We start from the raw sequence: 12,258 nt of genomic DNA on the forward strand, positions 1-12,258 counted from the left end.
CTCTGATTGGCTGGTTTAGGGTCACAGTAGGCTTTAATGGAGGCTCTCTGTGATTGGCTGGTTAAGGGTCACAGTAGGCTTTAATGGAGGCTCTCTGTGATTGGCTGGGTTAGGGTCACAGTAGGGTTTAATGGAGGCTCTCTGTGATTGGCTGGTCTAGGGTCACAGTAGGGTTTAATGGAGGCTCTCTGTGATTGGCTGGTCTAGGGTCACAGTAGGGTTTAATGGAGGCTCTCTGTGATTGGCTGGTCTAGGGTCACAGTAGGCTTTAATGGAGGCTCTCTGTGATTGGCTGGTTTAGGGTCACAGTAGGCTTTAATGGAGGCTCTCTGTGATTGGCTGGTTTAGGGTCACAGTAGACTTTAATGGAGGCTCTCTGTGATTGGCTGGTCTAGGGTCACAGTAGGCTTTAATGGAGGCTCTCTGTGATTGGCTGGTCTAGGGTCACAGTAGGCTTTAATGGGGGCTCTCTGTGATTGGCTGGTTTAGGGTCACAGTAGGCTTTAATGGAGGCTCTCTGTGATTGGCTGGTTTAGGGTCACAGTAGGCTTTAATGGAGGCTCTCTGTGATTGGCTGGTTTAGGGTCACAGTAGGCTTTAATGGAGGGTCTCTGTGATTGGCTGGTTTAGGGTCACAGTAGGCTTTAATGGAGGCTCTCTGTGATTGGCTGGTTTAGGGTCACAGTAGGCTTTAATGGAGGCTCTCTGTGATTGGCTGGTTTAGGGTCACAGTAGGCTTTAATGGAGGGTCTCTGATTGGCTGGTTTAGGGTCACAGTAGGCTTTAATGGAGGGTCTCTGATTGGCTGGTTTAGGGTCACAGTAGGCTTTATCAGAACTTAGTGTTCATGTCAGCTGATGATGATTCCAGCCTTCGTCTCTAATGTTGATCAATCAACAGAAAATCAATGAATACTAAAGATTTGATCAGAAATCATCTCCTAATGATCAGAACATCTGGAGGAGGAACCTCCATCAGTGGTTTATTGCGCCTTCCACTGGAAGTGGCCGGGACCTGCTGGGCTGAACTGGACCTCCAGAACCGAACCTTTGGACCTTCTATCTTAGGTTTCATTAAAAGTGACCGACCTGCTCAGATCCAGGGAAACGGTCCCGGTCCAGAACCGCCCATTGTCATGGACCCCAGCACTCTGGTTCTGCTGAGGTCCAATAGAAGTTCAGAAGCATCTGGACCGTTAGTTCTGAAGCCCAGCTTGAGCAACAACATGGAGGCTCCCAGAAAAACATCTGGAGGAAAACTTTTATTGAAATGTACAAAAAACGCAACGAGAAAAACGATTAGAAGAACAAAAACAACTGATTCATCAACAACTCTTCTTCATGTGATCATCACGCAGTGATTCATCATGTGATCATCACGCAGAGATTCTTAACGTGATCATCACGCAGAGACTCATCATGTGATCATCGCCGCAGTGATTCATCATGTGATCATCACGCATGGGTTCTTCATGTGATCATCACGCAGTGATTCTTCATGTGATCATCACCGCAGTGATTCATCATGTGATCATCACGCATGGGTTCTTCATGTGATCATCACGCAGTGATTCTTCATGTGATCATCACCGCAGTGATTCATCATGTGATCATCACGCATGATTCTTCATGTGATCATCACCGCAGTGATTCATCATGTGATCATCACGCAGTGATTCTTCATGTGATCATCACCGCAGTGATTTATTCTTGTCATTTAGGATCTGATTTGTGAACAAAGTGCAAGGGCTGAATAAAAAAGCAAACAGCATTTCAGAAAACAGTGATTTGATTAAAAGAAGCAAGCTGGACATTTCAACACTGGAGTTGGTTGATTGGATCTGGAGCGGTCCAGTCCGGTCCGGTTCTGGCTGCAGCATCTGGATCATGGTTTGGCTTGGATGAAGAAGAAAGGCAGCAGGTGGAGCTAAAAGTGAGAAGACGTCAGGAACTCCATCATCCAGCAGCGGCAGCTGCTTCACTCGTTCTCAAACTTGCTGTAGGGGTGGTCCGAGTCCCCCATCAGACCTGCACACAGACAGAACCGTACCGGGTCAGGCTGGGCCCAGACCCAGGAACCCATTCACTATTCACCAGGAGTCTAGCAGGTTCCACCATTGACTGGGTTCTCTGGACTCACCAGGTTCTCCCTCCTCCTTCCTGGTTCTGGTCATGTGACCCTGCTGTCCTTATAAGGTCACTGCTTAGAGCAGATCTAGAAACTATATCTCTCTAAAGCTTCAGCTTTTCACAGCCATCAAATCTACAAGCTGATTAATCCTGATTTTGGACCGGTTCTACCAGTTCTGGTTCTACTGAGCTCAGCTGGAAGGAACACCGATGACATCATTTCCTTTATCATGAATCACCATGATGTCCAGGTCTGCAGCTGGAAGACGGTCACTGAGCGTCCCTCATAGGCGGACGCCTGGGGGACGGCCACTGAGCGTCTCTCATAGTGGGTTGGCCATTGAGCGTCCCTCATAGGCGGAACCCTGGGGGACGGCCACTGAGCGTCCCTCATAAGCGGAACCCTGGGGGACGGCCACTGAGCGTCCCTCATAAGCGGAACCCTGGGGGACGGCCACTGAGCGTCCCTCATAAGCGGAACCCTGGGGGACGGCCACTGAGCGTCCCTCATAAGCGGAACCCTGGGGGACGGCCACTGAGCGTCCCTCATAAGCGGAACCCTGGCGGACGGCCACTGAGTGTCCCTCATAGGCAGATGCCTGGGGGACGGCCACTGAGCGTCTCACATAGGCAGAACCCTGGCGGACGGCCACTGAGCGTCCCTCATAGGCGGATGCCTGGCGGACGGCCACTGAGCGTCTCACGTAGGCGGATGCCTGGGGGACGGCCGCTGAGCGTCCCTCATAGACGGACACCTGGGGGACGGCCACTGAGCGTCTCACATAGCCGGACAACTGGGGGATGGCCGCTGAGCGTCCCTCATAGACGGACGCCTGGGGGACAGCCGCTGAGCGTCCCTCATAAGCGGAACCCTGATGGACGGCCACCGAGCGTCCCTCATTGGCGGAACCCTGGGGGACGGCCGCTGAGCGTCCCTCATAGACGGACACCTGGGGGATGGCCGCTGAGCGTCCCTCATTGGCGGAACCCTGGGGGACGACCACTGAGCGTCCCTCATTGGCGGAACCCTGGGGGACAGCCACTGAGCGTCCCTCATTGGCGGAACCCTGGGGGACGGCCACTGAGTGTCCCTCATAGACGGACACCTTGGGGACGGCCGCTGAGCGTGCCTAATAAGCGGAACCCTGGCGGACGGCCACTGAGCGTCCCTCATAGGCGGATGCCTGGGGGACGGCCACTGAGCGTCCCTCATTGGCGGAACCCTGGGGGACGGCCGCTGAGCGTCCCTAATTGGCGGAACCCTGGGGGACGACCACTGAGCGTCCTTCATTGGCGGAACCCTGGGGGACGACCACTGAGCGTCCCTCATTGGCGGAACCCTGGGGGACGACCACTGAGCGTCCCTCATTGGCGGAACCCTGGGGGACGACCACTGAGCGTCCCTCATTGGCGGAACCCTGGGGGACGGCCACTGAGTGTCCCTCATAGACGGATCCCTGGGGGACGGCCACTGAGCGTCCCTCATTGGCGGAACCCTGGGGGATGGCCACTGAGCGTCCCTCATAAGCGGAACCCTGGCATACGGCCACTGAGCGTCCCTCATAGGCGGATGCCTGGGGGACGGCCGCTGAGCGTCCCTTATTGGCGGAACCCTGGGGGATGGCCGCTGAGCGTCCCTCATAGACGGATGCCTAGGGGACGGCCACTGAGCGTCCCTCATAGGCGGATGCCTGGGGGACGGCCACTGAGCGTCCCTTATAGGCGGAACCCTGGCGGACGGCCACTGAGCGTCCCTCATAGGCGGAACCCTGGGGGACGGCCACTGAGCGTCCCTCATAGGCGGAACCCTGGGGGACGGCCACTGAGCGTCCCTCATAGGTGGATGCCTGGGGGACGGCCACTGAGCGTCCCTCATAGGCGGAACCCTGGGTGACGGCCACTGAGCGTCCTTCATTGGCGGAACCCTGGGGGGACAGCCGCTGAGCATCCCTCATAGACGGACGCCTGGGCGACGGCCACTGAGCGTCCCTCATAGGCGGGAACCCTGGGTGACGGCCGCTGAGCGTCCCTCATAGGCGGATGCCTGGGGGACGGCCACTGAGCGTCCCTCATAGGCGGATGCCTGGGGGACGGCCACTGAGCGTCCCTCATAGGGGGATGCCTGGGGGACGGCCACTGAGCGTCCCTCATAGACGGATGCCTGGGGGACGGCCACTGAGCGTCCCTCATAGGCGGAACCCTGGAGGATGGCCACTGAGCGTCCCTTATAGGCGGAACCCTGGCGGACGGCCACTGAGCGTCCCTCATAGGCGGAACACTGGGGGACGGCCACTGAGCGTCCCTCATAGGCGGAACCCTGGGGGACGGCCACTGAGCGTCCCTCATAGCTGGATGCCTGGGGGACGGCCACTGAGCGTCCCTCATAGGCGGAACCCTGGGGGACGGCCGCTGAGCGTCCTTCATTGGCGGAACCCTGGGGGGACGGCCGCTGAGCGTCCCTCATAGACGGACGCCTGGGCGACGGCCACTGAGCGTCCCTCATAGACGGACGCCTGGGCAACGGCCACTGAGCGTCCCACATAGGCGGGAACCCTGGGTGACGGCCGCTGAGCGTCCCTCATAGGTGGATGCCTGGGGGACGGCCACTGAGCGTCCCTCATAGACGGACGCCTGGGCGACGGCCACTGAGCGTCCCTCATAGGCGGGAACCCTGGGTGACGGCCGCTGAGCGTCCCTCATAGGTGGATGCCTGGGGGACGGCCACTGAGCGTCCCTCATAGGCGGATGCCTGGGGGACGGCCACTGAGAGTCCCTCATAGGCGGATGCCTGGGGGACGGCTACTGGGCGTCCCTCATAGGCAGAACCCTGGGGGACGGCCACTGAGCGTCCCTCATTGGCGGAACCCTGGAGGATGGCCACTGAGCATCCCTCATTGGCGGAACCCTGGGGGACAGCCACTGAGCGTCCCTCATTGGCGGAACCCTGGGGGACGGCCACTGAGTGTCCCTCATAGACGGACACCTGGGGGACGGCCGCTGAGCGTGCCTCATAAGCGGAACCCTGGCGGACCGCCACTGAGCGTCCCTCATTGGCGGAACCCTGGGGGACGGCCGCTGAGCGTCCCTCTTAGACGGATGCCTGGGGGACGGCCACTGAGCGTCCCTCATTGGCGGAACCCTGGGGGATGGCCACTGAGCGTCCCTCATAAGCGGAACCCTGGCGTACGGCCACTGAGCGTCCCTCATAGGCGGATGCCTGGGGGACGGCCGCTGAGCGTCCCTCATTGGCGGAACCCTGGGGTATGGCCACTGAGCGTCCCTCATTGGCGGAACCCTGGGGGATGGCCACTGAGCGTCCCTCATAAGCGGAACCCTGGCGTACGGCCACTGAGCGTCCCTCATAGGCGGATGCCTGGGGGACGGCCGCTGAGCGTCCCTCATTGGCGGAACCCTGGGGTATGGCCGCTGAGCGTCCCTCATAGGCGGATGCCTGGGGGACGGCCACTGAGCGTCCCTCATAGGCTGATGCCTGGGGGACGGCCACTGAGCGTCCCTCATAGGCGGAACCCTGGGGGACGGCCACTGAGCGTCCCTCATAGGCGGAACCCTGGGGGACGGCCACTGAGCGTCCCTCATAGCTGGATGCCTGGGGGACGGCCACTGAGCGTCCCTCATATGCGGAACCCTGGATGACGGCCACTGAGCGTCCCTCATTGGCGGAACCCTGGGGGGACGGCCGCTGAGCGTCCCTCATAGACGGACGCCTGGGCGACGGCCACTGAGCGTCCCTCATAGGCGGGAACCCTGGGTGACGGCCGCTGAGCGTCCCTCATAGCCGGATGCCTGGGGGACGGCCGCCGAGTGTCTCTCATAGTGGGTTGGCCGCTGTGCGTCCCTCATACACTCAGAGCTACACTGGCTGCCTTTAGATGACCAATCACGTCCTGTGGGTTAGAGGACCGGTTGGTTGCCATGGTAACGCACCGTATTTCCTCCTGATCTCATCGTTTCTCGTCTTTCTCTCCGCCTTCCTGCAAAACAAAGGAAGCAGAAAAGGTTGAAGAACCAGTTCCTGACAGCAGAACCTCCACCTGGACCCACAGCGGCGCTACTGGAGGCCAGAGAACCTCCATCAGAACCCACGGGTCCATTTTGTCCCACGGTCTGTGCTCATCTCACCGCTCCTCAGCACGCTGTCTGATCTCCTCTCTCCTCCTGGAGAACGTCTCCTCGTCTCTGTCGGGACTGCAGAGAAGACAGAAAAACAGCAGATCACCGGGACAGGAGAGACAGCGAGGGTCAGGAGAGACAGCGAGGGTCAGGAGAGACAGCGAGGGTCAGGAGAGACAGCGAGGGTCAGGAGAGACAGAGAGGGACAGGACAGACAGAGAGGGTCAGGAGAGACAGAGGGGACAGGACAGACAGAGAGGGTCAGGAGAGACAGAGAGGGACAGGAGAGACAGATGGGACAGGAGGAATAGGAGGGAGGTACTAGGAGACCCCTCATAGTAGAAGAGGCGGGACTGAGGAGGTTCAGACTCCAGCAGAACCTCACTGAGGATGAGGATGATGAAGCAGGCGGGTGAGAACGGCGGCTCACCCTGCTGGGTGGGTCCTCCTCCTGCAGCAGCAGCAGCAGCAGCAGATGATGATGCTGATGATGATGGTTCCCAGAACCACGGCCATAGCGATGATCAGGGCTTCAAAGTTCACTGAGGACAGACACAAGGACCGGGTCAGGACCTGGACCTGCAGCTCCCCCTGCTGTCCCCCTCACTCACTGCAGGAGAGCAGGCTGCCTGAGGCCACAGGGAGCGCTAGCTTCTGCTTCTGGACCCGCTATGCAGCAGCGCCACCTGCTGGACACGACTCAGCTATCAGCACCAGAACTCTGGGAAAGTTCTGCCACTGAAGCCAAGGAGGAAGCAGCTGGGTGGGACCTTAAAGAGGAACCGATACCTAGAACCCCTGAGAGACGGAGAAACCAAAACCAGATGGAGGAACAGAAAGTTCTGACTCCAGCTTTGGTCCTCTGGGGACAAACATAGAGCTGTGGTTCTAGATGGGGGGGTTCCATTAAGAACAGACCCGTCCTGATTCTACGGCTGAGGATGGGTTCTGGGAAGCAGAGGGAAGCTCAGGTCCACTATGGCCCTTTAGAAGAACCCCAACAGACGCATCAGAAGCAGTGGTACTCACCCCAGCAGACACCCCAGCGGGCCTGGGACAGCGGGCAGAGCGAGGCGGGGGGCAGCAGCCAGGTCACCGGGTATTCAGAGCAGCTGTTGGTGGCAAAACACCACAGACACTGAGGGGACAGCAGAGCCATGTCAGAGCAGGAAACGACCATATATGGAAGAGACGGAAGCAGCACACCGAGACACAGTCTGAGTTAATGATCAGTCCATTGATGGACCTGAGGACACCTGATCAGACGTGTCCTCTGGGTCCATTACTGATTAGAACAGAACAATAAACTGAGCTTTCATTAAATATTAACGCATCAACAAAGGAAATACCAAATATGGTCAGAAAAAACGAAAACAGGAGAAAAAGGCAGACGGACGTCCAAAAGAGGACATCTACAGGTGAAATCCATGGACCAAAGAACCAGCTATCAGGACCAATATTATGACCGCTAACAGAACCGCTATCAGAACCGCTATCAGGACCAATATTACGACCGCTAACAGAACCGCTATCAGAACCGCTATCAGGACCAATATTACGACCGCTAACAGAACCGCTATCAGAACCGCTAACAGGACCAATATTACGACCGCTAACAGAACCGCTATCAGAACCGCTAACAGGACCAATATTATGACCGCTAACAGAACCGCTATCAGAACCGCTAACAGGACCAATATTATGACCGCTAACAGAACCGCTATCAGAACCGATATCAGGACCAATATTACGACCGCTAACAGAACCGCTATCAGAACCGCTATCAGGACCAATATTACGACCGCTAACAGAACCGCTATCAGGACCAATATTATGACCGCTAACAGAACCGCTATCAGAACCGCTAACAGGACCAATATTACGACCGCTAACAGAACCGCTATCAGAACCGCTAACAGGACCAATATTATGACCGCTAACAGAACCGCTATCAGAACCGCTAACAGGACCAATATTATGACCGCTAACAGAACCGCTATCAGAACCGCTAACAGGACCAATATTACGACCGCTAACAGAACCGCTATCAGGACCAATATTACGACCGCTAACAGAACCGCTATCAGGACCAATATTATGACCGCTAACAGAACCGCTATCAGAACCGCTAACAGGACCAATATTACGACCGCTAACAGAACCGCTATCAGAACCGCTAACAGGACCACTTTCAGTACTGCTATCAGACCGCTATCAGTACCGCTAACAGGACCGCTTTCAGTACTGCTATCAGTACCGCTATCAGGACCGCTAACAGGACCACTATCAGTACTGCTATTAGGACCGCTATCGGAACACTATCAGGACCGCTAACAGAACCGCTATTAGTACCGCTATCAGTACAGCTATCAGAACTGCTAACAGGACCGCTATCAGAACCACCAACAGGACAGCTATTAGGACCGCTATCAGGACTGCTATCAGGACCGTTATCAGGACCGCTATCAGTACAGCTATCAGAACTGCTAACAGGACCGCTATCAGGACCACCAACAGGACTGCTATCAGTACCGCTAACAGGACCGCTATCAGGACCACCAACAGGACAGCTATCAGAACGCTATCAGGACCACCAACAGGACTGCTATTAGGACCGCTATCAGGACCGTTATCTGGACCGCTATCAGTACAGCTATCAGAACTGATAACAGGACCGCTATCAGGACCACCAACAGGACTGCTATCAGTACCGCTAACAGGACTGCTATCAGAACACTATCAGGACCACCAACAGGACCGCTATCAGTACCGCTATCAGTACAGCTATCAGAACTGCTAACAGGACCGCTATCAGGACCACCAACAGGACAGCTATCAGAACGCTATCAGGACCACCAACAGGACTGCTATTAGGACCGCTATCAGGACCGTTATCAGGACCGCTATCAGTACAGCTATCAGAACTGATAACAGGACCGCTATCAGGACCACCAACAGGACTGCTATCAGTACCGCTAACAGGACTGCTATCAGAACACTATCAGGACCACCAACAGGACCGCTATCAGTACCGCTATCAGTACAGCTATCAGAACTGCTAACAGGACCGCTATCAGGACCACCAACAGGACTGCTATCAGAATGCTATCAGTACCGCTATCAGGACCGCCAACAGGACTGCTATCAGAACGCTATCAGGACCACCAACAGGACTGCTATCAGGACCGCTATCAGGACAGCAAACGGGACCGCTATCAGGACTTCTAACATGACCGCTAACAGGACCGCTAACATGACCGCTGTTAGGACCACCAACAGGACCGTTATCAGGACCGCTATCAGGACATTTAACAGGCCAGCTATCAGGACCGCTATCAGGACAATCAACAGGACCGCAATCAGAACCGGTATCAGAACCGCTATCAGGACATCTAACAGGCCAGCTATCAGTACAGCTATCAGGACCGCTATCAGGACCGCTATCAGGACCGCTATCAGGACCACTAACAGGACCGCTTTCAGAACTGCTATCAGTACTGCTATCAGGACCGCTAACAAAACCTCTATCAAGACCGCTATCAGTACAGCTATCAGGACCGCTATCAGTACAGCTATCAGGACCGCTATCAGTACAGCTATCAGGACCGCTATCAGTACAGCTATCAGGACCTCTATTAGGACCGCTAACCCACCTTAGCATGAGGAACGCAGCTGTCACAGTCCAAGAAGGAGGAACAACCTGGAAGAGAAAAAGATCACATTAGACCAAGGACGGACTCTGTAGAACTAGACAGAACAGAACCAAAAATAACAGAACTAGAAGGGACCAGAACAGAACCAATGTAGGAACCAGATCTGCTCGGGCCCTGCGCATGCCACTGATGTTATGCTAAATGTTTGACTGAATGTTTGCCACGTGACATCAAACATTGTGGTTGCCCAGACAACGATAATAACATAATGCAGCATCTGTGTCCCTAGAGGGAGCATCTGTAGCGTTAGCGAGTCTAATGACCTGATCTAATGACCTGACGAATAACTGGACCGGAGTTAGAACCAGGACCAGAGTAAGAACCAATACCAGAGTAAGAACCAAGAGAAGAGTAAGAACCAAGAGAAGAGTTAGAACCAGAACCAAAGGTAGAACCAGGACCAGGATCACAGTTAGGACTAGAACCAGGACCAGAGTTAGAACCAGGACCAAAGGTAGAACCAGGACCATGGTTAGGACCAGAACCAGGATCAGAGTTTGGACCAGGATCAGAGTTTGGACCAGGACCAGCATCAGAGTTTGGACCAGGATCAGAGTTTGGACCAGGACCAGAGTTAGAACCAGGACCAGAGTTAGAACCAGGACCAGAGTTAGACAAGAACCAGGACCAGAGTTAGAACCAGGACCAGAGTTAGAACCAGAATCAGAGTTAGAACCAGGATCAGAGTAAGAACCAGAACCAGAGTTAAGACCAGAACCAGGAACAGAGTTAGAACCAGGACCAGAGTTAAGACCAGAACCAGGAACAGAGTTAAGACCAAGACCAGAGTTAGAACCATAACCAAAGGTAGAACGAGGACCACAGTTAGGACCAGAACCAGAGTTAGGACCAGAACCAGGACCAGAGTTAGGTCCAGGACCAGAGTCAGAACCATAACCAAAGGTAGAACCAGGACCACAGTTAGGACCAGACCAGGATCAGAGTTTGGACCAGGGCCAGAGTTAGAACCAGGACCAGAGGTTGGACCAGAACCAGAGTTAGAACCAGGACCAGAGTTAGGACCAGGGCCAGAATTAGAACCAGGACCAGAGTTAGAACCAGGACAAGAGTTAGAACCAGAACCAAAGGTAGAACCAGGACCAGAGTTAGACAAGAACCAGGACCAGAGTTAGGACAAGAACCAGGACCAGAGTTAGGACAAGAACCAGAGTTAGAACCAGTATCAGAGTAAGAACCAGAACCAGAGTTAGGACCAGAACCAGGACCAGAGTTAGAACCAGGACCAGAGATAGGACCAGGACCAGAGTTAGGACAAGAACCAGGATCAGAGTTAGGACCAGGACCAGAGTTAGGCCTAGTTTTAATATTAGAAAGGAGAAAAACAATCACGGAAGGGCCTGAGTAAGAATTTAAAACCTGGATGTGAGTGAGGATCTCCCTGTGACGCAGTTTTAAAATATTAAACTAAAGGAAGCTAATCTGAAGCTAATCTGCTACCAGGCTGTAAACACTCCTTCAGTCTGGAACCAAAGGTCCATCAGATAAACCTGTGGGTCTGATGGAGGAACTTACCGGGCGGTGGGGGGGATGTGGGGCTCTCCGTCGGGCTAACCAAGCTAACGTAGCTTAGCAGCAGCAGCAGGCCGGCGGAGGTTCGGGTGGTTCGGTCCGGTAGAGACGGAGACATGGCTGGACTCGGAGCTGCTTCTGAAGATCCGCTCGTTGACAGGAGAGCGATGCTGCTGGTTCTGTTTACCGGACTACGTCACTTCCTGAATGTATTCTTCTTCTTCTTCTTTTCATTAATGGCGGATTGCAAGTAACTTTTAGGTGCATACCGCCACCTACTGTACACGAGTGTGTAGCAACATTTTCTCTACATTTATTAAATTCTATTTATTAATCTTGTGTTTTTAAGAAAATTAAATAAAGCTTTCCTTACTCTATAAATCTCCATTATGTTTCCTTCATTTCCTAATATTCCTTTAAGACTCCATTCTTTTCCTGTCCTTCCAACAATTCTTTTCAGATTTTCTCTTTCAGATTCATATGTTCTACAGTTCATTAATACATGTTCAACATTTTCTTTCTCTCCACATCCTTCACATTTATTATAACTTTTCTTCCCTATTAAATGTAAAGTGTCATTTAAATAGGTGTGTCCTACTCTTAATAATTATTTCTTCCCTTCTGTTTCTCTCATCAATATTTCTAATTAGTACTGACTTTTGCACTTTATATAATTTTCTCCCTTTCTTATCTTCATTCCACCTTTTTTGCCATTGTTTTATTTCTTTTATTTTAATACATGATTTCCATTCCCC

At 54.0% G+C, this 12,258-nt stretch overlaps 1 protein-coding gene across 1 annotated transcript; it reads right to left on the reverse strand.

Annotated features, from left to right (window-relative positions):
• Positions 1–1,682: 1,682 nt before the first annotated feature.
• On the reverse strand, positions 1,683–11,722 carry LOC119777505 (pituitary tumor-transforming gene 1 protein-interacting protein). The gene is made up of 7 exons (XM_038276414.1): positions 11,507–11,722; positions 9,914–9,960; positions 7,290–7,398; positions 6,691–6,802; positions 6,270–6,335; positions 6,075–6,121; positions 1,683–2,027 (listed from the first exon to the last, which is right to left on the reverse strand). Exons 1-7 carry the CDS (start codon positions 11,619–11,621, stop codon positions 1,978–1,980), a joined length of 546 nt encoding a protein of 181 aa, XP_038132342.1. The 5' UTR covers positions 11,622–11,722; the 3' UTR covers positions 1,683–1,977.
• Between the last annotated feature and the right edge of the window lie 536 nt (positions 11,723–12,258).

The sequence above is a fragment of the Cyprinodon tularosa genome, unplaced genomic scaffold (assembly GCF_016077235.1).
Source record: "Cyprinodon tularosa strain WSP-4 unplaced genomic scaffold, ASM1607723v1 ctg1004, whole genome shotgun sequence".
Classification (NCBI taxonomy): Eukaryota; Metazoa; Chordata; class Actinopteri; order Cyprinodontiformes; family Cyprinodontidae; genus Cyprinodon; species Cyprinodon tularosa.

Coding starts and splice junctions, on each gene's coding strand:
- LOC119777505 (XM_038276414.1), bottom strand. CDS start 11,621: ATGTCTCCGTCTCTACCGGACCGAACCACCCGAACCTCCGCCGGCCTG. Junction 9,961..11,506: donor CACATCCCCCCCACCGCCCG/GTAAGTTCCTCC, acceptor TTTCTCTTCCAG/GTTGTTCCTCCTTCTTGGAC. Junction 6,803..7,289: donor CCGCTGGGGTGTCTGCTGGG/GTGAGTACCACT, acceptor GTCTGTCCTCAG/TGAACTTTGAAGCCCTGATC.